Source organism: Mauremys reevesii, linkage group 9, assembly GCF_016161935.1.
Source record: "Mauremys reevesii isolate NIE-2019 linkage group 9, ASM1616193v1, whole genome shotgun sequence".
In the NCBI taxonomy this organism is placed as follows: domain Eukaryota; kingdom Metazoa; phylum Chordata; order Testudines; family Geoemydidae; genus Mauremys; species Mauremys reevesii.
The window spans coordinates 57744358-57771790 of record NC_052631.1 but is presented as its reverse complement, the minus strand read 5'-3'; the positions used below and the strand labels follow the sequence as shown (position 1 = coordinate 57771790).

At 50.3% G+C, this 27433-nt stretch overlaps 1 protein-coding gene across 7 annotated transcripts in view; it reads left to right on the top strand.

Annotated features, from left to right (window-relative positions):
* F8 (coagulation factor VIII) overlaps positions 1-27433 on the top strand; it is a 106034-nt gene that overhangs the window by 50870 nt on the left and 27731 nt on the right. For all 7 annotated transcript variants that reach the window (XM_039487471.1, XM_039487469.1, XM_039487473.1 and 4 more), the window contains 10 exons: positions 1426-4792; positions 6874-7039; positions 9838-10050; positions 11242-11470; positions 11709-11891; positions 13293-13409; positions 15999-16070; positions 20091-20176; positions 25794-25949; positions 26498-26642. In XM_039487471.1, coding sequence (XP_039343405.1) covers positions 1426-4792; positions 6874-7039; positions 9838-10050; positions 11242-11470; positions 11709-11891; positions 13293-13409; positions 15999-16070; positions 20091-20176; positions 25794-25949; positions 26498-26642 — 4734 coding nt within the window. The remainder of the gene's footprint in view (positions 1-1425; positions 4793-6873; positions 7040-9837; positions 10051-11241; positions 11471-11708; positions 11892-13292; positions 13410-15998; positions 16071-20090; positions 20177-25793; positions 25950-26497; positions 26643-27433) is intronic.

Sequence of the window (27433 nt, the reverse complement as noted above, 5' to 3'; positions counted from 1 at the left end):
GCTCCATTGGAATGAATGACAACCCAGTGTCCACATCCTTTAGGCAATTAGCCCGATCTCAGCCCACATATTTAACTCAGTCATTTAATCTCAGAGTTTACCTGCTGTCCTTTCTTCTTCCTCATCCCTAACCTGCCTGTCCCACTCACTGGATCAGACATTCCCAGTGGCACAGGCAGTCTAGTCACCGACTTTTATGGGAGTTGGGTCAGGCCTGTTATGATGCCAGTGTGCTGTGCAATCAATGCCAGCTTCCCTTGAGCTTTTTCCTGTTTCTGATTTGAAACAGCCACATGGGCACTGGTCACTCAGAGTTGTGCTTGTGGCCTTAACCCTTGGCCCTTTGCCCACCCTGGGGAGAATAAGAAAGTGGCATAATTGTATTTATGTAAGTGAATTTAGAACGGGTGAATGGCACCAGCCTATTTGATGACCAGGACCAGCACAGCCCCCCAAAGCAAGAGAAGGCCCTGTCCTCTCTGGTGAAGGAGAGGGGAGGGAATCCAGAAATAAACAGTTCATGGGGAGAATTATCTAAATCTCTATTAGAACAATCTAAATCTAGATTATTCTTATTGTATCCAGTCTTGGCTGTTCAGAGTTGACCAGGCAGGAATGAGCTGGTCAGAGTAGGGGGGTGGGAAGAGAGGCTTTGTGATAGAGGGGCTTTGATTTCTTTTAACTTGAGCAGGAGAAAAATGTGACTGGGACTCGGGAGATCAGCGTGTGCAGAAGACATTCTGCACCATAGGTTCATAGATTCAAAGGGCCTCCTGCAGAACATAGGCCAGAGAACTGCCCCATAATATTCCTGTTTGAAATAGAGCAGATCTTAGAAAAACTGCCGGTCTTGATTTAAAAATTGCCAGTGATGGAGAATCCACTGCCACCCTTGCACAACCAACCAAGTATTGGCTCCTCTGAGATTTGTGAACTCAGATGACTGGATTCAAAGTCCAGAATGCTGACCATTATACCATAGAACCAGTGTAGTGTATCTGACAGCTCCAACCAAACCTTTGATGGGTTGATTCTGGAATCCCACTGGCACCTACATGTAAAGTTGCAGCCATTGTATTAACCACTTCATAGCTACTCTCCACCGAAGCCTGGGGACATACCAGGTAAAGGTTATGGTACCAGGGATGCATTCAATTCATTAGGTTTGTTAGGGAGCATTAAAGCCATTAAAAATCCTTGCCAGGGTTAATTCTGAACACTGCCAGAAATGTTGCAGCACACGGAGACATGTATGACAGGTGAACCCAGTGTGTGTGGGAGTGGAAACAAGACTGTCATTGGCTTATGCCATAAGCATTCTTAAAATACAGAGCTTGCTAATGAGGGAGCACCAGCTGGGTGATAACTCTTGAGATTTCCTGGAATGTTGGACTAATGCTGTTCTTTTGTCCTTTCCTGGGATAGGCATATGGATGCTGGCATGCCTAAATCCTGACTTCAGAGACAGAGGAATGTGGGCAAAGTTCACAGTCTCCAAGTGCAACACTGATCCAGAACTGTATTCCTATGGGGAAGATTATGAGTTGATACCGGATTACTTGACAAATGAGGGCAATGGCCTTCAACCTAGGGGCTTCCCCAAGAATAAAAGATGGCGCAGGCTGTGTCTGAGAAAGCATCGTAATGTCACTTCTTCTGAAAAGGAAACAGAGATGCTCAACCCCCAGCTAACAGCCTGCTTGAGAAAACCCAGCCAGCCCCTCAAATTCAATAACAGACTTCAAAACAGCAGGAAGAATTCCACGGACCCCTCTTCCAACAGCACATCAGTGGTGTCCGATCTACATGGCCTTTCCCTATCTTCTCAAACAGAGACTAGCTTTGAGCCAGTATCTTATGATTCCCTCTCAGAAGAGGCAGGATTGTCAGAAATGATTAGCCCTGACCAAGGATTTGGACACCCTTCTTCTGAAGGAAACTCAACAAGCTTAAGTGAAGTGGTCCATCATAACACAAGTTCAGCAAGAGCTGCAGCAGCTGGCTCATATCCAGAAGGAGATACTCTCTTCTTTGGAAAGCATAGACCAATTCAAGCTGTAGAGATGGCTAAAGAGAATTTAGAGCTGCACAAGTCAGTAGACAATGTGATGTTCCAACTAACTGCTCCATTAACCAACTTAGAAAAAATTCTTAAAGGAAATGTTACTTTGGCACAATTAAAAGAATCAGCACATGTGATGGGCCATCAGGAACCTTCTTTTAATGCTGAAGAAACTGGTCTTCAAGGGAATGATAGTTCACTGCAACTGAATGTCTCAAAACATGATTCTAGGTTTCAAGAAAGGATTCCATTACATGATGAAATGCCTCTAGAATTCAAGATTACATCTTTAAAGACACACATACCACTGAATGATACAATAGCTACAGAAATGACTTCATCAACTAATGATAACACTTTCCTTAAAGGGAATAGTACTTCAACATCATTAGACAAGTCAGCAGATAACACAAGTATACATGTCATCACCTATGTGAACAGTGAGAAAGCATTTATTAAAAGCAATGGTGCACCGATACAACTGGACACTAGGTTAGAAAATGACACCAGGCTTCAAAAAGAGGCTTCACTGGGTCCTTATGAAACTTCTCAAGAAGGAAAGTTAAATAGCCCAGCACATGGTACCATGCTTCAGGAGAACACATCAGCTACAAATGGAGAAGTATTCTTTGAAAAGACTGTAGAGAAGTCTTCAAATGATACAGGAATTCAAAGGACCCCTGCACCACATCAGAAAGATCTTCTCCTTGGTAGGACTAACATTGTGCTGTTAGATACCTATGATACAGCAGATCTGAGCCTTGCAGAAAACCGTCCATTGGACCATGAATCAGGACAGGATAAATCTCGTGATAGTCTGGGTCTTTCAAATGTAGAACACTCCTTGTCTGCAGAAAGTAGCATCAGGCTAGCCCCAGATAAACTTACCAACAGTACAAGCCTTCTAAAAAAACCATTTCTGGTCCGCAATGACATTTTTGCCACCAGTTATGTTACTACACAAGAAAGCGATGAATTAATACTGGGGACAAAGTTTCAAGAAGCTACAGAAAGCAAGGAAATGTCTGAAATGGAGAATGTTGACTTACTCAAATTAAATGTTATGGCCAATGAGAGGAAGCTTGAAAAGGCCCCTCTACAAAGCAGCAAGGACACATTTCTGAAACACAAGGTTACTGCGCTAAGTTTAGATGGGCCAAAAAATGAAAACAACAGCTTATTAGATAATGAGGAAGTTTATCTCAACAGGAAAGTGCCTCCAGCAGAGCTAGTGGACTTGATAAATGATACAGGTCTCCTGGAGGCCAGTTCATCAGACAAAGAAGGAACACTCCATAAAGGTAAGAGAATGGAGTTGGACTCGGACAGCCAGACCCCTGGAAAGCTAGTGCAAAGGACAGCTGACAAGCCCTGTGACCAGAACTCTCAGGGATGCAGCATTCATGTAAAAAAGAGGTCCCTGGAATCACATGGAACTTCACTGGAAGAAACAGAGGTGCAACAAGGACTGGAGGATAAAGCCAGAGCATTGAAGGGAAGGCATAACTCTGGCAAACATACAGGAGGAATCGGAGCTATGCTCAGAGGCACTATCAAGATAAGTGACAACGACAGAGCAAACCCCCTTGCTGCTAGGCCACTCTTGGTAGACACAACAGCAAGAGATCATGGAGCAACTGGCACTGATAACCCCACAGGATATATCAGGAGTGTGTCAGCTTCTCTTCAACACCATGCCAGCAGTCATGAGCCACCAGCAGTAGAGGGACACTATGACAACCAAGGTGAAAGTGATACAACTCAGAGAAGAGGTAACTCCTTTCTCAAGGTGGAAGAGTCAGAGGAGGAGAAAACTAGTGCTACCTCTGCCTATTCAAGTGAGAAAACTACCAAAGAGGGACAGGAGGTAGGAACTGAGGCAGACACAAAGCCCACTGCATCTGCAGGAGAGCACACAACGAGTATGGTCCCCATCTCAACACAGGTTGTGGGGCAAATGAGTGGAATTGAGACACCTGCAGTAACTGCAATGCAGCATAAAAGGGGTGTTGATTGGGAGGCACGTTTGAGCTTGCAGCCCAAGGGAAATGTGACCGATGGGGAAGTGAGCACCTTGGACCAGCAGGAGCTGAAGAAAACGTGGATCTTTGGTAAACTGCAGCGGGAGCTCAAATCTAGTGCTGTTAAGGACCAAGTATTAGGAACTGAATCTAAGGATTTTCCAGCAAGCAAAGAGGCCTCAGAGATCCTGACAAAACAGGCCTCCAAAGGAAACTATCCATTTCCCCAAGATGGCATGGCTCTCAATCAGACCCTTAAAGGGGACCAATGGAAGCTGAAGCACAGCCACCAAGAAAATCAAGTGTTTAAAAAGGAAGATGCCATTCCCCTGTCAGGTAGTAAAATACAGACACCAGAATGGAAGAAGGAGGTGCAGGAGGTAGATGGGACACAGAGCAGCAGGGAAAGCATCAGCAAAGCAAAGAACAGGAGCTCGACTCCTGGATCCGAGGAATATTTTGACACCCCTAGAGAACCCAATGCCCTAAACAACATGGTCAAGTCCAACATCTCAATGCCCCAGAAGGAAAAATCAGACTATGATGACTACAGCAAACCTGAAAGAGACACTGACGAGTTTGACATCTATGGGGAGGAGGACCAAGATCTGCGCACCTTCACTGGGAGGGTCCAGCAGTATTTCATTGCAGCTGTCGAAGTGCTGTGGGAATATGAGAGCCAGAGACCCCAACACTTTCTAAAAGTTAAGTAAGTTTTACCAGACACATCCTTCCCCTTGCATGAGGCATCTTTCCCACCCTATTGATTGCTTCCCCTTCTACAGAGCAGCATGGATGAACAAAGCCAGACAAGGCTTAGAGATCCATCCAGGGGATGTTAGATGGGGTGGGATCTGAGTTACTACAGAGAATTCTTTCCTGGGTGCTGGCTGGTGTGTCTTGCCCACATGCTCAGGGTTTAACTGATCGCCATATTTGGGGTCGGGAAGGAATTTTCCTGCAGGGCAGATTGGCAGAGGCCCTGGAGGTTTTTCGCCTTCCTCTGCAGCGTGGGGTGTGGGTCACTTGCTGGAGGATTCTCTGCACCTTGAGGTCTTTAAACCACGATTTGAGGACTTCAATAACTCAGACATAGGTTAGGGGTTTGTTACAGGAGTGGGTGGGTGAGATTCTGTGGCCTGCATTGTGCAGGAGGTCAGACTAGATGATCATAATGGTCCCTTCTGACCTTAAAGTCTATGAGTCTATGAGGGTACAGGCCCCACCATGAGACAGACATTGAGTTCCAGCCCAGCCTGTCCTATTCATGATGCTCTACCCCGATAGAGTCTTGTCTTCCTCTTGAGTGCTTGATCTTCCTTCCAAGTGTAGCAGCCCAACTGGCAGCAGTCAACTGAACTCTGCCCTGCTACCTGCTGCTCCACTTTGTTGAGGAGTTCACGTCCTCCCTAGCTTGAGCCCAAAGATTCTGGCTGTAATGTGTCCTCCCAGGAGTTGGAGCCGCAGACTTAGTCATTGGCTTCCTATAGACCTGGCAATGCTAAGGAGATGTAGTTGAAGAATGAGCATCACATTGGTCTATGATTCGTCCTCTACTTGACAGTTTGTCCACACTGCTGGGGGATGCCAAAGGGAGCATCCTCCGTGGAGCACTGTGTGCTGTGTGGCTGCTGAGCTGGCCACAGCCATGCTCCAAACAATTGACTCAGAGGAGGGGCCAGCGAAACACCTGCGAGATGAAGATAGGGATACTCTCAGCTACCTCCTCTTCTCTCAGTCTGAATGCTACCCCACTTGGATTGCTCTCCAGCATGGCTATGAGCACTAAACACTCAGAACCTAGAGAGGGTCCAAGACAGCGAAGGTTGGAGCTTCTGTAAGTACCTGACCAGGGCCGCCCAGAGGGGGGGCAAGAGGGGCAATTTGCCCCAGGCCCCGGGCCCCACAGGGGCCCCCACGAGAGTTTTTCGGGGGCCCTGGAGCGGGGTCCTTCACTCGCTCTGGGGGCCCCGGAAAACTCTTGCGGGGCCGGGCCCAGGAGCTTCTTCCGCTCCTGGTCTTCGCCGGCGGGGGGTCCTTCCGCTCCGGGGTGGAAGGATCCCCCGCTGGCGAATTACCACCGAAGCAGGACCCGCCGCCGAAGTTCAGCTCGGTCTTTGGCAGTAATTCAGCGGCGGGGGGTCCTTCCGCTCCAGGACCCGCCGCCGAAGTGCCCTGAAGACCCGCGGTGGGGGCCCCCCGCTGCCAAATTACTGCCGAAGACCGGGCTGCACTTCGGTGGCAGGTCCCGCTTCAGCGGTAATTCGGCGGCGGCGGGGTCCCCGCCGTGGGTCTTCGGGGCACTTCGGTGGCGGGTCCCGGAACGGAAGGGCCCCCCGCTGCCGAAGACCCCAGGCCCCCAGAATCCTCTGGGCGGCCCTGTACCTGACTGTACCTCAGTCCCTGGGCTTCTGAATGGATTCCAGTCAAAGAAGAGCTGCACCAGAGAGAATATGCTGACATGTAGAGCCCTGTGCTGATACAATCTGTATCTGCAAAACAGTCCGTGGATATAAAGCAGATAGCCACAGATTTGCAGGGCTCTACCGACATGTCTTGACAGCTACATAGATCACTGTCACAGTCAGTTCATGCTTTGCCTCTTGAAGGCCAGTCGGAGCCCTGTGGCTCCTGGCTTGGCTCTACATTCAGACTCTCTGCCTGAGCAGGTATATAGCGAGATCACAATGCCAACAGAGCCCAGATTCCAATGTCCATGCCTCAAGCCTTCCACTCATCAAGCCTGGCTGGTGCCTTCCCACAGGGTGTGGTCCTTTCTTGTTCTTGCAGCGGCCCCAGTAGGGGCTGGAGAAAGCCCTTCCAGCGGTACAAGAAAGTGGTTTTCCGAGGGTACCTGGACAACTCTTTCACCCAGCCGCTGGCACGTGGGGAGCTGGACGAGCACTTGGGAATCCTGGGGCCATACATCAGGGCAGAAGTTGATGATGTCATAATGGTGAGTGAGACTGAAAAGGAAAATCCCCATTTCCTTAAAAGGAGTTAGGACGTTCCCAGTGCAAAGCTGTCCCTCTTTAGTTCTAGGTGGGTCTTCCTGCTACCTCTTGTGCCGGGACCTGTTAGCACCAAAGGCCTGTCTTGCACCATAGGCTGGAGTTAGAAAACTGCCAATCAAGGGCCATGGCTGAGATCTGTCACATTCACTTTACTCCCCTGCAGTTCCTTGGATGTGTTGGCTCTCATTGTGCTGACAATGCAAGGGTATTCTGTGGGGCTAACACAGTCCCAGCTCCTCTAAGGTGTTCAGGCACCTAACTCCCATTGATCAGCACCTAGATATCTGTGAGGAGCTGGGCTGTGGTACCTAGAGGCTCCCGCTGAGATCAGGGCCCCCTTGTGATGCTCAGACTGATAGTGAGAGATGGTCCCTGCCCCAAAGAGCTCACAATGCACATAGACAAAGGCTGGGAGGGGAAACCGAGGCACAGAGCAGTGAAGTGGCTCAGCCAAGGTCATTTAGCAGGTCCAGGTCACAGATGAAGGTCTCCTGATCACAAGAGCAGTCTCCGTAGAAATCCCACATGGCACTTCAGGGAAAGAGCCTCTGAAAAGGCAGAAGGAGCAGGGAAGGAAAGAAAGATAACTGGGATTCACAATGGCTCCCATGGGAGACACCCAAGTCCCCAAGTGCAATCAGGCTCTGCTAAAGAGCAGGGGACCAAACTGAGGAATCATGTATAAACTCAGGCCTTGCCTACATGAGCAAGTTGCATCAGTTTAATAGATTGCTAAACCTATCTATTTAGTGCAGACTCCTGTGTGGACACTCTTATTTTGGTTTAAGAGGGGCCTATTTCAGTTTAGCATCAACTTGTTCCAACTGGACTCAAGCTAAACCCAAATAACAGCATCCACAAAAGAGTTTGAAACTGGATCACCTTCAGTTCACACCTTAGGCTAAACCGGTGCAATTTGCTCATGCAAACAAGGCCTCTTTTGCCACACAGCTCCAGCTGAGCTGGGTGATAGTGCGAGTTTGGCTGGGCAGTGTGCAAAGCTGGGACTCAGGCTGGGGTCCATTCTTGCTGACTGGCTGAAACTGAGTCCAAAGACACACCCCCAGTCCAGTGTGGATGAGACCTGTACTCATCATATGTATCAAGGAAGAGGGAAATTCTTAGCATATGTAACCCTTCTGCCAGGTGAAGCCAGCAGCAGCAAGGGCCAGTTTCAGTATCTAGGGGTTCCTTTTCACCAGTACAACACAAAATAATCTGGAGCCCCCACCCAGTGACCTGGGACAATTACCCAACACCCCCTGGGCGCCTCTAAAAGGAAATACTTCCCCTCTCGCAAGCACAGAGTCTGAGTGTAGCAAAAACTTTTAATAAAAGGAGGGAAGTAACTCAGCCTTAATTTGGGAAAATCCCACAACTAGGGATAAACATAAACCATGAGCAAAAGACCCACCCTGAAGTAAGTTGGGCAGTGTCCTTTTCCCCTCAGGTTCTTAAGTCCAGCAACCAAAAAGTCCCTTTAACGTGCCCGTCCCTTCTCTGCACCCCACTCACAGTTGCTGTCTTTTGGCCAGTGCAGCCCCAGAGTTCAGAGGTTCATCCACAGAGTTCACCTCCCACCCTGGGTGGAAGAGGGTATAAGGAGGCACCTTACACGCTCTGCTGCTCAGGCATTTGCTCATCACCCCACCAGCCGATTGCCACACCTCTTTAAGGGGCTCTGCTCTGGTCCTCTCCACCAGCCACCCAGCTAGCCACTCACCAAGGTGTCTTCAGGGCCCACATAGGTTAGGCCAGTGATTTCAGCTGTTAGTGCAGGAGCTTCACAGTTGGTGCACACTAGGCAGTCCCAAAGTAGGTCTAATACTTACACCTAGGTATTAGTGATTTCAGCTCTGTAGCACGTAATAAGACACGAGTCTAAATTAGTTCTTTTATTATACCAGAGAGAGAGAGAGAGAGAGTCAAATGGTGCTTAGGACCCTTAAACAAGACCCACCCCACCAAATACACATACTTATCTCCACCCTTTCTCAACTCATTGGGCTTTGGAACCCATGTCCCCTGCCTAGCGAGTGCCGTTCAGTTGAGAGTGAGTCCTTTCATCAGGGTATGCCAGGTACAGTTCTCCAGCCCTCGGTTCACACAACAAGGATAACAACCCTTTATTTCTCCTGCTCCAATAACAGACCGGGGAGCCAACACCAAGCACAAGCGATCATTTGGACAAGCAATCATAGAAGATTAGGGTTGGAAGAGACCTCAGGAAGTCATCTAGTCCGTAATCACATCATGCTGAGCACCTAGGCAGGGTGGGTTCGTCCATGCAAACGAGATCAGCTCCTGAAGTCCTTTTCCACAGCTCACCACTAGATGTCAGGGGAGAGCTCATGCAGACTCTGCTAACACATACAATAGGGGGCGGCACAACCCTGAACTGGGGAAGAAGAAAAGACCAGGTAGTATGGAGCCAGAGGCTGGAGCTCGGGGAAAAAGCAGTGGCAAGGACTGGCCTGTGTTTGACTGACACTGTGGAGAAAACACACATCCTGCCCATAAAAACACATGTACCTTTCCCAGCGACTCCAGTAAGAGATGCACAAGCAGAACTGAGGCTAGGATCTGTCCCACTGGGCTTCACTAAAGAACAACAGCAGGAAGGGTATGGGGAATAGCCAGTGCCCCACCCAGGGAAGGAGTGTAGGCAGTGCCCCGACTCCAAGATTCCCCCCACAAGGAATGTAACCCTTCTCTTTGCTTCTTTCCCCCCACGGTGCAGGTTAGCTTCAAGAACCTAGCTTCCCGGCCTTACTCCTTCCATTCCAACCTCTCGCCCTACCAAGGAGGCCTGGGGGAAAACAACACACCCAGCCAGGAAGCAGTGCAGCCCGGCGAACTCCGCGAGTACTCCTGGAAGGTGCTGCCCCAGATGGCACCCACTGTCAATGAGTTTGACTGCAAGGCTTGGGCTTACTTCTCCAGCGTTAACCTGGTAGGTGGGAACCATGTATGAGAAACCTGTTGGTCTCTCCGCTAGCCATCTCTTCCCTCAGCTGCCTCTCAGCCAGAATCCCAGCCCCCCTGTTCCATGCAGACCCAAGGGGGTTGGTGCCTGGGACACTACTGCATAGGATATTTCTGTGACACATTGATGGGGGCTTTCATCAGGCCATTGGTGAATGGGTCTGAGAGTGTGTAGAAATAGAAACGTAGGGCTGGAAGGGACCTCGATAGGTCATCAAGTCCAGGCCCCTGCAGAACCAAGGAACTCTAGACCAGGTGTTTGTCCAACCTGGTCTTAAAAACCTTCAGTGATGGAGATCCCACAACCTCCCATGGGGGCCTGTTCCAGAGCTTAGTCACCCTGAGAGTTAGAAAGCTTTTCCTAACACCTGGTCACATTTCACAGGCCAGATCCTCAGTCCCTCTCTGGCTGCTTGTGTGACCCAGAGGTACAAAACTTCCCCTGCCTTGGTGAGTCCTTAGGCAGTGCAGAGCCATGCAGGGGGGATGTCTGGGGCATCCTTATGACTGGCCCCGTGCAGGCTATGGATAGAGCAGCCGTCAGACTTAAAAATCTGGTCCTTCTCAGCCACAGACTAACTAATGCTCACAACATCCTGTACCATTGTCCAAAGTGTTTCAGGTGGGGCAACTGAGGCACAGCGGGACTAAGCGACTTGCACGAGGTCAGGCATTGCATCAGCAGCAGAGCTGGGAAGGGAACCCAGCGAGTCAGAACTATAAATCAAATCAGAGCAATTCTAAGTGTGCGTTACTCCCCCATGTCAGATTGGGATCAGAGAGGGAGGGGGCTTCTGCCCCCTGCTGAAACCCAGCATGCCTCTCCCACTCCCAGCACCAGGCTCTGCACGCGCCTTGCTCCTCTCCATTTCTTGGCTTTTCAGCTGTGAGTTGGGAGTGTTCATAGCCAAGGCCTCTTCACCTGTCTGTCTAGTCTGAGGCCACACATGCTGCTGGAGTTTGGTTAGCACTCACAGGGCACTGCTGGAGTCTGACAGGCACAGAGAGAGCCATCCTGGGATGAAGCACCCACTTCCAGAGTCCTGCCTGACAGTGGTTAATGTAGTTCTGAGTAGCCACATTGTGGCATTGTGGATGGGGTGGAAGTTAGGAGTGGACTCTACATTCCCATTACTCTGTGGTTATTTTCCCCTCCTAGGAGAAGGATCTGCACTCTGGCCTGGTTGGGCCGCTGCTTATCTGCCGCCCTGGCATCTTGAGCCCTGCCTTCAGGAGGCAGCTGGAGGTGCAGGAGTTCTCGCTGCTCTTCACTATCTTCGATGAGACCAAAAGCTGGTATCTCGCCGAGAACATGGAGAGGAACTGCCCACCCCTCTGCCAGAGCCAGCCGGATGATCCTGATTTTAGAAGGACCAGCTACTTCCATGGTAAGAGCTCCGGCTTCTCTTCCCTCCCTACCCAGCCAGCCCATGTAGGAGGGAAACTCTGCAGGGGCTACTGTTACAGCAGCAGTCTGACTAGCAGAGCTCCAGAATCCTCTTCCTTGCCCATCCCCTGGATAACAGCAAAAGGGACCTCAGCCCACTCCAGCGTGGCTGCTGCTATCTGCAGACTTTGAACCACTCCCCTGCCACAGCACGTCCCAAGTGTGCTCTTCTCCTCCAGCTATCAATGGTTACGTGATGGACGCACTGCCTGGGCTGGTGATGGCTCAGCACCAAAGGGTGCGATGGTACCTGCTGAATGTGGGCGGCACTGAGGACATCCACTCGGTCTATTTTCATGGGCAACAGTTTGCCATCAGGACGAACCACGAATATCGAATGGGAGTCTACAACCTCTATCCTGGTAAGAGCTGACCCAGGTGCTGGGAGCTAACCTGTCTCCTGGAAAGGACTGATGCAGGAGAAGCAGGCATGCCAGCAGCCTAGCTCCAAAGAGTGCCCATCTAGCGTAGTGCAACTGATGCACTATGATTAGGGTGGATATGGCACCATCCTGACATCAAGGGGTACCTAAATAGATGAGTGCCTCTCAGCAGGGGCGGCTCTACGTTTTTGGCCGCCCCAAGCAGTCATGCGCGGGAGGCGCCCCGGAGCCGCCGGAGCAGCGGACCTCCCGCGGGCATGACTGCAGAGGGACCGCTGGTCCCGCGTGGCTCGGCTGGACCTCTCGCGGCTGCGGACGGCTCATGGGTCCAGCGGCTCCGCTTGAGCTGCCGCAGTCATCCCTGCGGGAGGTCCAGCCGAGCCACGGGACAAGCGCCCCCTCTGCAGTCATGCCTGCGGCAGGTCCGGTCGTCCCGGGACTCCGGTGGACCTCCCGCAGGCATGACTGCGGCAGGTCCGCCGGCCCAGCCTGCCGCCCCCCCCCGGCCGCAGGGAACGCCCCCTAGATTTTGCCGCCCTAGGCACCAGCTTGTTTTGCTGGTGCCTAGGGCGCCCCTGCCCCTGCCTCTCAGCCTGAGAAACAGGCCCTGGAACCAACCCTGCCTCGAAGAAATGGATCCAACTGGCCGTTAGCTCGTGATGCCTTACTGGCTTTGAAGAGTCTTGTTCTGTTTGTCCAGCACTTTGCACAATGAGCTCCTTGTCCATGACTAGGGCTCCTAGGAATGAGTGGTGGAAGCACCCTAAAAGTGGCGGGGGCCACAGGCGCCAAAACCGTGGCCCCATCCCAGTGCTGTACTACCCCCAGGCCCAGCCCCCACACTGGCCGTTCCCCCCCCCGAAGCCCCACCCTCACACCATCCCTTCTCCGTGAGCCCCTGCCCTCACACTGTCCCCGCCCTGCACCGCCTCTTCCCCCAAGACCCCACCCCCTGCTCACTCCTCTCCACCCAGTAACCCCCATTGCTCAGCTTTATGGCTGGTAAAAAGTGATGAGGCCGTGGCCCCCTGGCTCTCCCATTCTGGTGCCCCTGCTCGTAAGTGCAATGTAATACAAACAATTCATATTTTTGTTAATTATTATTAAGTATCAAATTCAAGTGCATTTATTGGGCCAAACTCATTCCTGTCTAACTGCACTGGCTTTGATGAAGTTACACCAGGGAACAATTTGACCCAGTCAATGTTCTGTTAAGGCTCAGGAAGCAGCCTGGCACCCATACCACCCTTGGGCAGTACTTTACTCTGAGTAGTCCAGTGCAATTGGCATCATGGCAGCACAATCTGCCCACTGCCTGCTCTTATCCGCTAGAAAGAAAGAATCCTTCGTTCTGCTGTCCCTCCTCTTCTTCTCGCCCAGGTGTCTTTGAGACGGTGGAAATGCGCCCCTCCCACCCGGGAATCTGGCGGGTGGAGTGTGAGGTTGGAGAGCACCGGCAGGCTGGAATGAGCGCCCTGTTCCTTGTGTATGACCTGAGTAAGTGACTCTTCTTGTTCTACAGTCGCCTTCAAGGCAGCCCGGGGTGGGAGGGGCAAGTTGGGCAATTTGCCCCAGGCCCCGCAGGGGCCCCCATGAGAATATAGTATTCTATAGTATTGCACCTTTTTTTTTAATGGAAGGGGCCCCCAAAATTGCTTTGCCCCAGGCCCCCTGAATTCTCTGGGCAGCCCTGGTCACCTTCGCTGACTCTTCATTCACCTCCTGAGAATTTCATGTTAGACAGCAGGGGGGAGCATTTTCACAAGTGCAGAAGTACCTGCCTAAGGCATTCTGGAGAACAGGGCTCCGGTCACTTAGGTGCTTTTGAATATTTTACCCTCATAGCCCTCAAACTTGGACACACCAGTTTTCACCCTCAGTCAGCTGTGAGCGAATGAGAGTTACAGCACTGAACAATCTAACCACCTGACCAAGCCTACAGATGAGACAGCAGGATAGCTACTGTCATTCACACCTGCAGTGAATTACACCCCCATCCAATAGGGGGCATGTGACTATGGGTGCAAAACTGGAGGCCAGCTTGAACCACCTTTAAAAATTTGCCCCCAGCAGTCTGATTTTTCAAACCCTAAGAAGCTATGGACCACGTACAAAAATGTGCATATACTTATCACCACCACTGCATGCGCCAATCCAGCTGGCTAACTGAATAGAGAAATACCCATTTGTAGATAGGTAAATGGAGGCACAAAGAGGCAACGTGACTCACCGAGAGTCACAGAGGCTGGCCACAGGTTGTCATGTTCAGCAATACTCTTTACCATGTAAAGTAGTGCAAAATCTGTTTGGAATTGCAGTAAAGTCTTTGCCAGCTCAAGAGTGTAAATCAGTTTCCACCTCATTTTAAATACTAATTTCACAACAGAAGGAAAGGATTGATTTGTTATACTTAAGAGAATCATAGAATCATAGGCTTAGAAGGGACCACAAGGGTCATCTAGTCTAACCCCCTGCCAAGATGTAGGATAGTTGGCTTTACATAGTAAAGGTCTCTTTCCTCTTCTTAAGGGAGCATTAAATGTGAGCCAGAAAAAGCTTTGTTTAAAGATAAATTTAAAAGCCACTTAAGATTCAAAATCCACTTTTTACTAGAAAGGGCTTGACATGAAAAGACAGTGTCAAGTTCTATGATTTTTTAAGGGTCTAAGTTATAATGGAAATAAACAGTTCAGTGCTCCGCAGAGCAGCAAAGGGACTTTAAAAGATAGGAGGTGTCAGCCAAGATGTTCTTAGAAACTTGTGTTTAAAAGAAACTGCCTCACAACAACAGGCCTGGGAGCCAGACATCAGTACACGGAAGAGACATTTGTCAACACAGTTGTCACACCAGTGACCCAACGAGAGGAGAGTGTATCAGAGGGCTGTCTGAGATACCATCCTGGATTGGCTTATAAACCAATAATAAAAGCTGATGTCATCCGCAAGGGTCAAAATCAGAAAATATTTTTTTAAAATGCTAGAAAATCAATTCCTACCTTACTTACATGCCAGGACCTGAGTTCAGGCTTTTGGGGTCCCCTGTGATAGCTGTAGCAGTTAGGGTCACTAACAACTAAGGCTGGGTGGAGGTTTTCTCTCTGATCTTGCTGTATTTAGTATTGTCACTATGGTGCTGGCAAAAAGCAAGGGTTCATGGTTCTACCTCCCCTTTAAAGCGAGTTTAAGATGTCTGACACTGTGTTTAAATTCAACCCCCATCAAAACTTCCAGGAGAGACTTGTCATGTCACTGTACTGTGATGCCTCTTGATATCTGCACTGCACAGTGACTGTTAGCACTATTGATCTACAGCATCGCACCATCACATGGCGACATTGTAGCACAATGAAGTGGCATTGGCTCGAGTATTGCCATCCTGGGATGCTTTCAATACCCTAGCTGTGCAGGGTGGTGGGTCACAGATAGTAGGACAGGATCAGAACTGAGATGGGGGGAACTTAGCCCTTTGAATTCTCCAGTGTTGGCACAAGCCGTTGTCTGTCTTGGTTCATGTGGGTTCCCACCTCCTGAGTTTCAATTTGGAATCCAGGTTCCAGTGAGTCAAGAAGTTCAATGATGCTTAACTGAATCTGCCAAGTTGGCCTGGTTCTTAGTTGAAACTACTGGGTATCATGTGATTTACTCTCCAAATCTTGAAGGGCCCACCCCCTGAAGCCCAGCTGTGGCTGGAAACTTGGCCCAGGTTCACACGAAGCCCCACAGAACTTGGTGCACCTTTCAGCAAGCCTTGCCTGACCTCTAGGTTTGTACCAAGCCCCCACTTGTCTTGGGTTGTGGGTTTGTTCTGAAAGGTTGGCCCAGCACTAACTGAGCGCCCTTATGGCAGGTGATCTCACTTGAGTACCATGGCCACCAGCCCCAGGGGAGGCTCCAAGATGTGAATCTAGCAAATACATGGTTTGAAATACACACCATGGTGCAAAGCAAGCAGTGCTGTATGGGCTCCTTGGCTGCTGTGCTGAGCCAGACTTGGGAACCTAACTCAGCATCCAAGACTGAAGGCTCACCTAGGCCTTAGCTTCTAGCCCATCAATTTTCTTTCTTCTCTCTTCCCCTTTGTTGCAGAGTGCCAGAACCCCCTTGGCCTGGCTTCCGGGAACATTGCAGATGCTCAGATCACAGCATCGGGGCAGTACGGTGAGTGCTGGACTTTCTGGCCTCGTGACCAGGAAGAAGGTCAAGTTTTCATCAGGCTTAGCAAACACATGCTAGCAAGGCCTGACCTACTCAATCAACTTTGCTAGTCGAGCAAAGCCTTTTTTATGGTTCCTGCCTCCTGCTGGCAGGGCCGGCTCCAGGCCCCAGCACGCCAAGCGTGTGCTTGGGGCGGCATGCCGCGGGGGGCGCTCTGCCGGTCACCGGGAGGGCGGCAGGCGAGCTGCGGGACCAGCGGACCCTCTGCTGGCACGCCTGCGGGAGGTCCACCAGAGCTGCGGGACTGGCGACCGGCAGAGCGCCCCCCGCAGCGTGCCGCCGTGCTTGGGGCGACGAAACGTCTAGAGCCGCCCCTGCCTGCTGGATACCATCCCGGCATTGAAGGAGTTGTGGTGGGGGCAGATAGGGGCTGGCAAAGGCCATACCATTGGCTCTGAGGGCCCAGCTCTAGAATGCCTTCTTCCCTGGCCCCTTCAACTGGGTTTCAAACCCTTTCTTGATTCCTAGAGGCCTCAACATGCTGCATTGCTTTGCCTTGGTGATTTTATCCCTTACCTTCTATGCCTGGGATGATTCCACTGCAACCACAGTTATTATTAGTTAGTAATAATAATAGGGCTCAGCTTTTCCTAGACGTGATAGCTGATGAATTCCTTCATCAAGTAGTTGCTGAACCGACGAGGGGGGATGCCATTTTAGATCTGATTTTGGTGAGTAACGAGGATCTTGTTGAGGAAATAGTTGTAGGGGACAACCTTGGCTCGAGTGATCATGAGCTAATTCGTTTCAAAATAAATGGGAGGATAATCAAAATTGCATCTGAGACTAAGGTATACAATTTCAAAAGGGCTAACTTTACTAAATTAAGGCGACTAGTTAGGGAAGTGGATTGGACTAACATATTTAGGGATCTAAAGGCAGATGACGCCTGGGGTTACTTCAGGTTGAAGTTGCAGGAGTTGTCAGAGGCATGTATCCCGAGAAAGGGAAAACGGCTCGTAGGTAGCAGTTTTAGACCGAGCTGGATGAGCAAGCGTCTTAGAGGGGTGATTAAGAAAAAACAGAAAGCGTACAAGGAGTGGAAAATGGGAGGGATCAGCAAAGAAACCTACCTTATTGAGGTCAGAGGGTGTAGGGAAGCAGTGAGAAAGGCAAAGAGCCGGGTGGAGATGGACCTAGCGAAGGGGATTAAAACCAATAGCAAAAGGTTTTTTAGCCATATAAATAGGAAGAAAACCAAGAAGGAAGAAGTGGGACCACTTAAAACTTTAAACGGAGTGGAGATTAGGGATAATCTTGGAATGGCACAATATCTGAAAGAATATTTTGCCTCGGTCTTTAATGAGGCTAATGAAGGGCTAAGGAATAGTGATAGAGGGACTGATGGGAATGAAGATATGGGGGTAGACATTACGGTATCTGAGGTAGAAGCCAAACTTGAACAGCTAAACGGAAGTAAATCGGGGGACCCGGATAATCTACATCCTAGAATATTAAGGGAATTGGCGAGTGAAATTGCAAGCCCATTAGCGATGATTTTTAATAAATCTCTAAACTCGGGGGTTGTACTGTTTGACTGGAGATTAGCTAATATAGTTCCTATATTCAAGAAGGGGAAAAAAAGTGACCCGGGTAACTACAGGCCTGTTAGTTTAACATCTGTAGTATGCAAAGTCATGGAAAAAATTTTAAAGGAGAGAGTGGTTACGGAGCATGAGGCCGATGGCAACTGGGACAAATTACAGCATGGTTTTACGAAAGGTAGATCGTGCCAAACCAACCTGATCTCCTTCTTTGAGAAAGTAACAGATTTTTTAGACAAGGGAAATGCGGTGGATCTAATATATCTTGATTTCAGTAAGGCGTTTGATACGGTACCGCATGAGGAATTACTGGTTAAATTGGAAAAGATGGGGATCGAAATGAAAATCCAGAGGTGGATAAGGAGTGGTTAAAGGGGAGACTGCAGAGGGTCGTATTGAAGGGGGAACTGTTGGGTTGGAGGGGGGTTACCAGTGGAGTTCCTCAAGGTTCGGTTTTGGGTCCGATTTTATTCAATCTATTTATCGCTGACCTGGGAACCAAGAGTAGGAGTGGGCTGATAAAGTTTGCGGATGACACCAAGTTGGGAGGTATTGCAAATTCAGAAAAGGATCGGGATATCCTCCAGGGAGATTTGGATGACCTTGTAAACTGGAGTATTAGTAACAGGATGAAATTCAATAGTGAGAAGTGTAAGGTTATGCATTTAGGGATGACTAACAAGAATTTTAGTTATAAGCTGGGGACGCACCAGTTGGAAGTAACGGAGGAGGAGAAGGACCTAGGAGTCCTGGTTGATCGTAGGATGACTATGAGTAGGCAATGTGATGTGGCCGTTAAAAAAGCTAATGCGGTCTTGGGATGCATTAGGCGAGGTATTTCTAGTAGGGATAAGGAGGTGCTAGTCCCGTTATATAAGGCGTTGGTAAGACCTCATTTGGAGTATTGTGTGCAGTTTTGGTCTCCCATGTTTAAGAAGGATGAATTCAAACTGGAACAGGTACAAAGAAGGGCCACTAGAATGATCCGAGGAATGGAAAGCCTGTCGTATGAAAGGAGACTTGAGGAGCTCGGTTTGTTTTCCTTAACCAAAAGAAGGATAAGAGGAGATATGATTGCACTCTTTAAATATATCAGAGGGATAAATACCAGGGAAGGAGAGGAATTATTTCAGCTCAGTGCTAATGTGGACACGAGGACAAACGGATATAAATTGTCAGTCAGGAAATTTAGGCTTGAAATTAGATGAAGGTTTCTAACCATCAGAGGAGTGCAATTCTGGAACAGCCTTCCGAAGGAAACAGTGGGGGCGAAGGACCTCCATGACTTTAAGATTAAGCTAGATAAGTTTATGGAGGAGATAGTATGATAGGATAACGGGCTTAGTCAATAGGTCAATTAAGTGCCACACTGGTAATTAGTACAATGGGTCAATGATAGGATATTGTTAGCCTTTTTCCAGAGGGTATGGCTGGAGAGTCTTGCCCGCATGCTCGGGGTTCAGCTGACTGCTATATTTGGGGTCGGGAAGGAATTTTCCTCCAGGGTAGATTGGCAGTGGCCCTGGAGGTTTTTCGCCTTCCTCCGAAGCATGGGGCAGGGGTCGCTTGCTTAAGGAGTGGGTGGATCGGCTTATGTGGCCTGCATCTTGCAGGAGGTCAGACTAGATGATCATAATGGTCCCTTCTGATCTTGAATTCTATGATTCTATGAGATGAGGCATCTGCAATAGACAGTCTGCCTGTCCCTCACTGTTTAGTTCACTACTTCATCTCAAGTTCAGCTTTCCCTGCCTGCAGTGGCCAGCAAACACCTCTTCTGTCAGCTGAGAGCACCCTCCTCCAGCCCCCAGAGGAGTCTAGTGAGAATCCATTAGCCATTGTTATAGCAGAAATGTGGCCAAGATGCTTGTTTCTCTACACAAGAAGATCATAGAATATCAGGGTTGGAAGGGACCTCAGGAGGTCATCTAGTCCAACCCCCTGCTCAAAGCAGGACCAATCCCCAGACAGATTTTTGCCCCAGATCCCTAAATGGCCCCCTCAAGGATTGAGCTCACAACCCTGGGTTTAGCAGGTCAATGTTCAAACCACTGAACTATCCCTCCCTCCTACAGCCCTTTACAGTCCAGACAGTATGTGATGCATGGGGAGACCCAGTCCCTTGGCAGGATGGTGGCCACTGTTAAAGGGAGGGTAAATGGGGGAAGCAGGGCTTTGTTGCACAAAAATGCCTGAGTGGGGGTTACCCAGACTCCGTGTTGCTCTGTCTTTTTAATCTAAGCCCAGAGTTCCCATCTGACATTGAACCAGGTCTGAACAGTGAGGGACAGGCAGACAGTCTCACTGAGTGAGGTGCTCTGACTGCTGCTGGTGCTGTAGTCACCACGCCTGTCTTTCCATGGCAGTGTGTGAACTCACCCAATGGCTTCCCCATCTCTCTTGTGTTCTTCTTCCACAGGTCAATGGGCGCCTAGGCTGGCCCGGTTAGATTATTCAGGGTCTGTCAATGCTTGGAGCACTGACAGCGGCAACTCCTGGATTCAGGTAGGTTTCACTTATGAAGGAAGGAGACATTGTTAAGTGAAATTAATAATAGCCTCTGATGCCTGCAGGCACCAGCCATTTGCGCTGTGGATGGGCTAAAGAAAGAGGCAGTGAGCAATTCAGCCCCAGTTTCTCCACCACCACATCTACAGTGCCCTCAAGCTATTCAGGCCATTGCCAGACTGGGATGTTTCACACACACCCCCTCCAAACTCCCTACTAGGGTGACCAGACGTCCCGATTTTATCGGGACTGTCCCGATATTTGCTTGTTTGTCCCACGTCCCGACCAATGTTAGGTCGGGACACTGGACAAACAAGCAAAGGCTCCGGAGCCCAGAAGGGCTCGCGCCCTCCCCCGCCCTGACTCTGCCCCCTCCTTCCCCCATTGGCTCCCTCCCCAAATCCCCGCCTCTTGCCAAGCATGCCATGCCCAGGAGATGCAGGGGCGTGCGGGGCCGGGGTGAGTGTGAGTCTGGCCTGGCCCCGAGCAGGCAGGACTCGGTACCTGAAGGGAGAGTAGGGGGGCGGCCCGCAGGGCCAGGCGGCGGCTGTTCTCCCCACCTGGGCAGCAGGACTCGGGAGCAGCCACTGCTGCAGCTCCCACTGCCGCGGGGGGAGGAAGCGGCCAAGCACGTGGCGCTCAGCGGCTGCGGCTTTGGCGCCCGGGCCAGAACCCCCCGAGCCCGGGCCTGCTGCAGGGACCCAGCAGCGCGCACGCTGCGCCCAGCCCCTGGCCAGTCGTGTCTGGGCTGGCTGCCCGGCTGGTGCAATCCTGCAGCGAAGGCATCGGCAGCCCAGCCCCATTCGTTCTCCTGCGGGACCCAAGCGGGATGGGGGGGCTGGGGCCTGCTGCCCCCACTCCGGGGCCGCCCGCGGGATTGCACCAGCTGGGCAGCCAGCCCAGACGCGACTGGCCAAGGGCTGGGTGCGCGCTGGGTCCCCGCAGCAGGCCCGGGCTCAGGGGGTTAATGGGTACTAGAGCCGCAGCAGCCAAGCTTGGCCAGCGGCCGCTTCCTCCCCCCGCGGCAGTGGGAGCTGCAGCAGCGGCTGCTCCCAAGTCCCGCTGCCCAGGTGGGGAGAACAACCGCCGCCTGGCCCTGCAGGCCGCCCCCTACTCTCCCTCCAGGTACCGCGCCCGAGTCCTGCCTGCTTGGGGCCAGGCCAGACTCACACTCACCCCAGCCCCGTGCTCCCCTGAGTCTCCCGGGCCTCCCTCCAGCGCTTGCGGAGGGAGGAGGAATTGGGGGTGGGGGATTTTTTTTTTTTTTTGCTCTGCCGCCATTTTTTTCCCCTCTGTCCCTGTCCCCCCACCCCCCATGTCCCGATATTTGACCTGGGTGATCTGGTCACCCTACTCCCTACACACACACATACACACACGTGCACGCACCCCTTCAAACATCCTACACACACACACACCCCTCCAAACCGCCTACACACACATATATACACCCATCCCTCCAAACTCCCTACACATACACACACACGCCCCTCTGAGCCCCCTACACACACACACGCGCGCCCCTCTGAGCCCCCTACACACACACACACGCGCCCCTCTGAGCACCCTACACACACACACCCCTCCAAACCTCCCACACACACACACACTTTTTCCTGCAGGTTTAAGTTATCCTTTTCCCCACTTGTCCCCTCCTGCCAGACTCTGCACTCCCATCCTGACCTCAGTGTCTGGTGCTGCATGCTCTGAATTCTCTGGAGCTAACCTCAGTGTCTCCAGATGGATGTACTGCTAGAGTTAGAAATAGCACGCGACTCCCAGTGCCTCAGGCCTGGTCTACACTACGCGTTTAAACCGGTTTTAGGAGCGTTAAACTGATTTAATGCCACACCCGTCCACACTAAGAGGCCCTTTATATCGGTATAAAGGGCTCTTTAAATCGATTTCTGTACTCCTCCCTAACGAGAGGAGTAGCGCTAGTATCGGAATTACCATATCGGATTAGGGTTAGTGTGGCCGCAGATCGACGGTATTGGCCTCCGGGTGGTATCCCACAGTGCACCACTGACCGTTCTGGACAGCAATCTGAACTCGGATGCGGGTAGACAGGAAAAGCCCTGCGAACTTTTGAATATTTCCTGTTTGCCCAGCGTGGAGCTTCGATCAGCACGGGTGGCGATGCAGTCCGAAATCAAAATAAAAAAAGAGCTCCAGCATGGACCATGCGGATGTGATCACTGTAAGGGCAGGCAAATCTGTTCTATCAGAGCTCTGTTACAGAAGACGAAATTCAAAAGCATTTTTAAAAAATCTCCAGACAGACGCCATAGCAGGGACTCAGCGCACTGCTGCGTGACAAGCGTAACGGAAAGCCAAAGAATCAAATGGACCCTCATGGAGGGAGGGAGCGGGGACTGAGGACTCAAGCAATCCCACAGTTCCTGCAGTCTCCGAAAAGCATTTGCATTCTTGGCTGAGCTCCAAATGCTTCTAAGGTCAAACACAGTGTCCGCGGTGGTTCAGGGCATAGCTCGGCAATTTAACAGCCCCACCCACCCCCAGAAGTGAAAGGGAAAAAAATCCTCTCTTGACTCTTTTATGTCACCCTATCTTTACTGAATGCTGCAGATAGACGCGATGCTGCAGCAGTCAACACCAACATCCTCACTTCCCCCCCCCCGCCATGGGTGGCTGATGGTGCAATATGGCTGATATCCAGCATCACCATCAGCCTTTTGGCACATGGTGCAGTGCAAAAGGACTGGTAACCGTCCTCATCAGCCCGTGAGTGCTCCTGGCTGGCCTCCAGTGAGGTTGGCTGGGGGCGCCTGGGTAAAAAACTCCTGATCATTCCTGGTAGATGGTGCAGTACGACTGGTAACCATCTTCATCATAGCAACAGGGGGCTGAGCTCCATCAGCCCCCGCCCTTCATGTGTAAAGAAAAGATTCAATTGTCCCTGGACTGGCAGCGGGATGCTGGGCTCCTCTCCCGCACACTCCTTAATGTCCTGTCTGGACTATCATAGCAGCTGGAGGCTGCCTTCCACTCATATCTCACTAACAAGTCACTGTTTCTTATTCCTGCATTCTTTATTACTTCATCACACAAGTGGGGGGACACTGCAACGGTAGCCCAGGAAGGCTGGGGGAGAACGGAATCAACAGGTGGGGTTGCTGCAGGAGCACCCCCTGTGAATAGCATACAGCTCATCATTTCTGCGGGATCTGACACACAGCAGCTGTGCTCTCTGGTTCTCTGATACACTGGTTCTCTAGTACACTTGCCCCATATTATAGGCAGGACTGATTCTATTTTTAGATACCAAAAAGGAGGGATTGACTCAGGGAGTCATTCCCCTTTTTGTCTTTTGCGCCCCCGGCCGATCTCAGCCAAGGGCACTTATGACAGCAGCAGAAGGTGCAGTGCAAAAGGACTGGTAACCATCATCTTATTGCCAATTTATGGCATGGTAGATGGTACAGTATGGCTGATAACCATCTCTGCTGTCATGCAAAAGCAAATGCATGCTGCTGTGTAGCGCTGCTGAATCGCCTCTGTCAGCGGCATCTAGTACACATACGGTGACAGTCACAAAAGGCAAAACAGGCTCCATGATTGCCATGCTATGGCGTCTGCCAGGGCAATCCAGGGAAAAAAGGTGCGAAATGATTGTCTGCCGTTGCTTTCCCAGAGGAAGGAGTGACTGACGACATTTACCCAGAACCACCCGCGACAATGATTTTTGCCCCATCAGGCACTGGGATCTCAACCCGGAAATTCCAAGCGGGAACTATGGGATAGCTACAGAATAGCTACCCACAGTGCAATGCTCCAGAAATCGACGCTAGCCTCGGACTGCGGACGCACACCACCGAATTAATGTGCTTAGTGTGGCCGCGCGCACTCGATTTTATACAATCTGTTTTACTAAACCGGTTTATGTAAATTCGGAATAATCCCGTAGTGTAGACATACCCTCAGAAAGGGTCCCCTCCGCCTGCCTAGCTCCTCCCTGCACCTTGTGCCTAGCATCTCACCTGCAGGCTGGTGAAGTCACTAGTATCTGCCTCCCTCTGATGGAGAAAAGAATATTTCATGTTACACAGAGAGAGAAAAATACCAGATTCGCTTTTGGTGAGAGGTTTCCTATTAATGAGCAGAACAGATGTGCTGCCCTCTATGTTTATTTTTAATGTGGATTTTCCTGCATTGATGTCACACGCATAACAGTAGTTAAGTGATGCACTGTAACACTGCAATCCTCAAAGTGGATTCTCAGCTCAGACTGCTGTGTGTGAGGACGCCAGCCCTAAGAATGGGAGCAATCCTCCAGCTTTAATAATTAAAATCTTGACAACTATCATAGCCAGCCTCACTTTAGTCAACACTAATCATCCCTGATTCACATAAACACCAGATCAACCCACACTTGTAAACAGGAGCATAGGAACTACCAGGCCAGATGTGGCCCACGGTTCATCTGGTCCAGTATCCTGTCTCCAACAGTGACCAGTACCAGCTGCTTCAGAGGAAGGTGCAAAATCCCCTACCGGACAGCTATGGAATAACCTAGCCATAAGGGAAGAATCTTCCTGACCCTTATCAGTTAGGGGTTGACTTGTGCACTGAAGTCTGAAAGTTGATATTTCTTATATTATTTTATCCCATCTAATATAAATTTGGGTATTCTTATTATTAATATAAATGTCAAATCCTTTTATCAATCCTGCTACACACTTGGACTCCATCATATCTTGTGGCAATGAGTTCCAAAGGTTAATGATCTACAGTTTTTTAAAAAACAGCCTTTCCTTTACCAGTGTTAAATTCATCCCTTTTCAGTTGTATTGAATGCCCAAAACTATGCTGTGAAAATGTGGAGGGGAAGTTAAACCCACAAAAGTCACCGTCATGTTAAGATAATTATAACAAAGCAAATAAAACTGTAATGTGCCAGCCCAGTGTCTGTGATAATCTCCTGACAATACACACACGATAATAATACTCTTGTAGCATACTCCATCCAAGGATCCCAGAATGCTTCACAAATAGTCATTCAACCTTTTAGCAATCCTGTATATTATCCCTATTGTTGGATGGGGAAACCGAGGTTTGAAGTGACTTGCCTACCATTACTCTCAGGTTTTTTAAACCGAAGACCATGTCCCCTGCCCTCAAGGCTCCTCTTTCCCCAAAGAGGGTAGTAATCTTTGGTCCATTCAACCCTTCATACTTGTGGGTGTGATTTTCCTAATGCTGGTTAATATCCGTTCTGGCTGTGAGAGACTGGGGCCACTGGGGCTGCAGAGTGAATGGAGAGAGGTAGCTTGGCACATTTCTTAGGGTTTATCAGTGCCATCGCAGAAGGTTGGTTGGGTTTGAGTAGCAGAGGGGAAGATGATGAGAGGGTGGACTGAGGTCTCCCAGTGGTCTCTGCAATCACTGATTGTGTGGGATACCCCAGCCTGGTCCTGACAGATTATCCTTGCTCAATGAGCCAGGGTTCTGCAACACCCTCCCCAAATATATCAGGGAGGGAAGCTCCAAAACTGGGAGGAATCAAACCCCATGCCCAAGTCGCACTGTGGTTGGCAGCGGATACCAAAGGGCATCACCCTACAGGAAATGAATCTCTATATTCCCTCGGTAGGTGGATCTGCTGCGTCCCATGATTCTTCATGGCATAAAGACCCAGGGGGCCCGGCAAAAGCTCTCCAGCCTCTACATCTCCCAGTTCGTCATCTTCTATGGCCTTGATGGGGAGAGGTGGAAGAGATACAAGGGGAACACCACCAGCTCCCAGATGGTGAGTAAAGGAGAGAAAGTAGGATCTGAAAAGGATGCTGCATCTTTCTAGAACTGACTGATAGGCCAGGAAGTGATGAAGGCAGGCATCCTCTCTTCTGCAGCAGCCTGAACCCCCTTCAGTTCATATAATTATACAATGCTATCTCAGGGGTTAAATATCTTCCTAATCCCAGCAGGTGATAAGCTTATACCCTGAAGCATGAGGATTCATTGTTCCAGTAATTGCATCCTAGTTCATGTCATGGCAGATGTTTATGTCCATATAAGTGTCTGACCATTTGTAAACCTACTCTTCAGTGACATCATGTGGCAGTGAGTTCCAGAGGTTAATTTTGGGTTGTTTATAATAGTATTTATTTGTATCCATTTGAATGGTGTTTCATATTTATTTCACTGAGCCCTTATCCTTGTGTTATGAAGCTGGTAAGGTTAATAAGTGTCAGACTGGAGTAACCATCTCCTTACCACACATTATTTTGTAGACCTCTGTCCTCTTCCTTCTGCATGTGCTGGAGTAACAGGGCCCCATCTCTTCCCTTCCTGCAGGTGTTCTTTGGGAATGTGGATGCAACAGAGGTGAAAGATAATCGTTTCAACCCCCCAATCATAGCCCGGTATATCCGCCTCCACCCCACACACTACAGCATTCGGACCACTCTGCGCATGGAACTCATTGGCTGTGATCTGAACAGTAAGTCCCACCATGAGGCCCTCTGTTCCTGGCTCCTCCTTATGCCCTCTAAAATCTAACACTGGAGCAGAGGGGGGCAAGGGCCTGCAGGCACTAAACTATCAACTCCCGCTGATATCAGCGAGAGACAAAGGTGCTCAGGGCCTGGCAGGGTTAGACCATGTTGGTGGTGGGGCTGGCACCAGACACACCAAGATTAGCTGTGGGGGACAGGAAGAGGGAGTGCCATCTGGTAGGTAACTGATGCTTGAAAATCTCCTTATTGGCTGATGGCTATGGCTATCCTGGGAAGAGCACAGAGCTAGTTCTTGGTGCTGATGCTGCGGCTGTGGGTGGGTGTGTTAGCCACACTGAGAACGCCCTCCTGGAAAGAGTGTCTGATCCTCACCTGTTTTAAGGCTGTACTTGGAACCCTGTTTGCTTTTGGTTTTTAGTCAGCTGCCATTTCAGTCTAGGGGAGTGATGGGGAGCAGGTGAGCGGATGGAGTCCCCGCTCCCACACACACTGGGACTGGATATGTGAGGCACGTTGGGGAGTGATGGACATTTCCTTCTGAGTGATTCAAGGAGAACAGCTCGCCCCCCTCCCACTCCCAGCAAGCTGGAGGGAGCAGGAGCTGCTTTGGGTGTTGGGTGTGTGTCCTATGTACAGGTCTGTTCTGGAGATGTGAGAGCTGGGCTGGCGGGGGATGGCAGAAGCTGAGATATACCAGGTAAGGTACGTGCACACCAGGTCTGTGACAGCTGGTCTTGCTGTGATAACAGATGCTGCCTCCTATATGTTGGCCAGT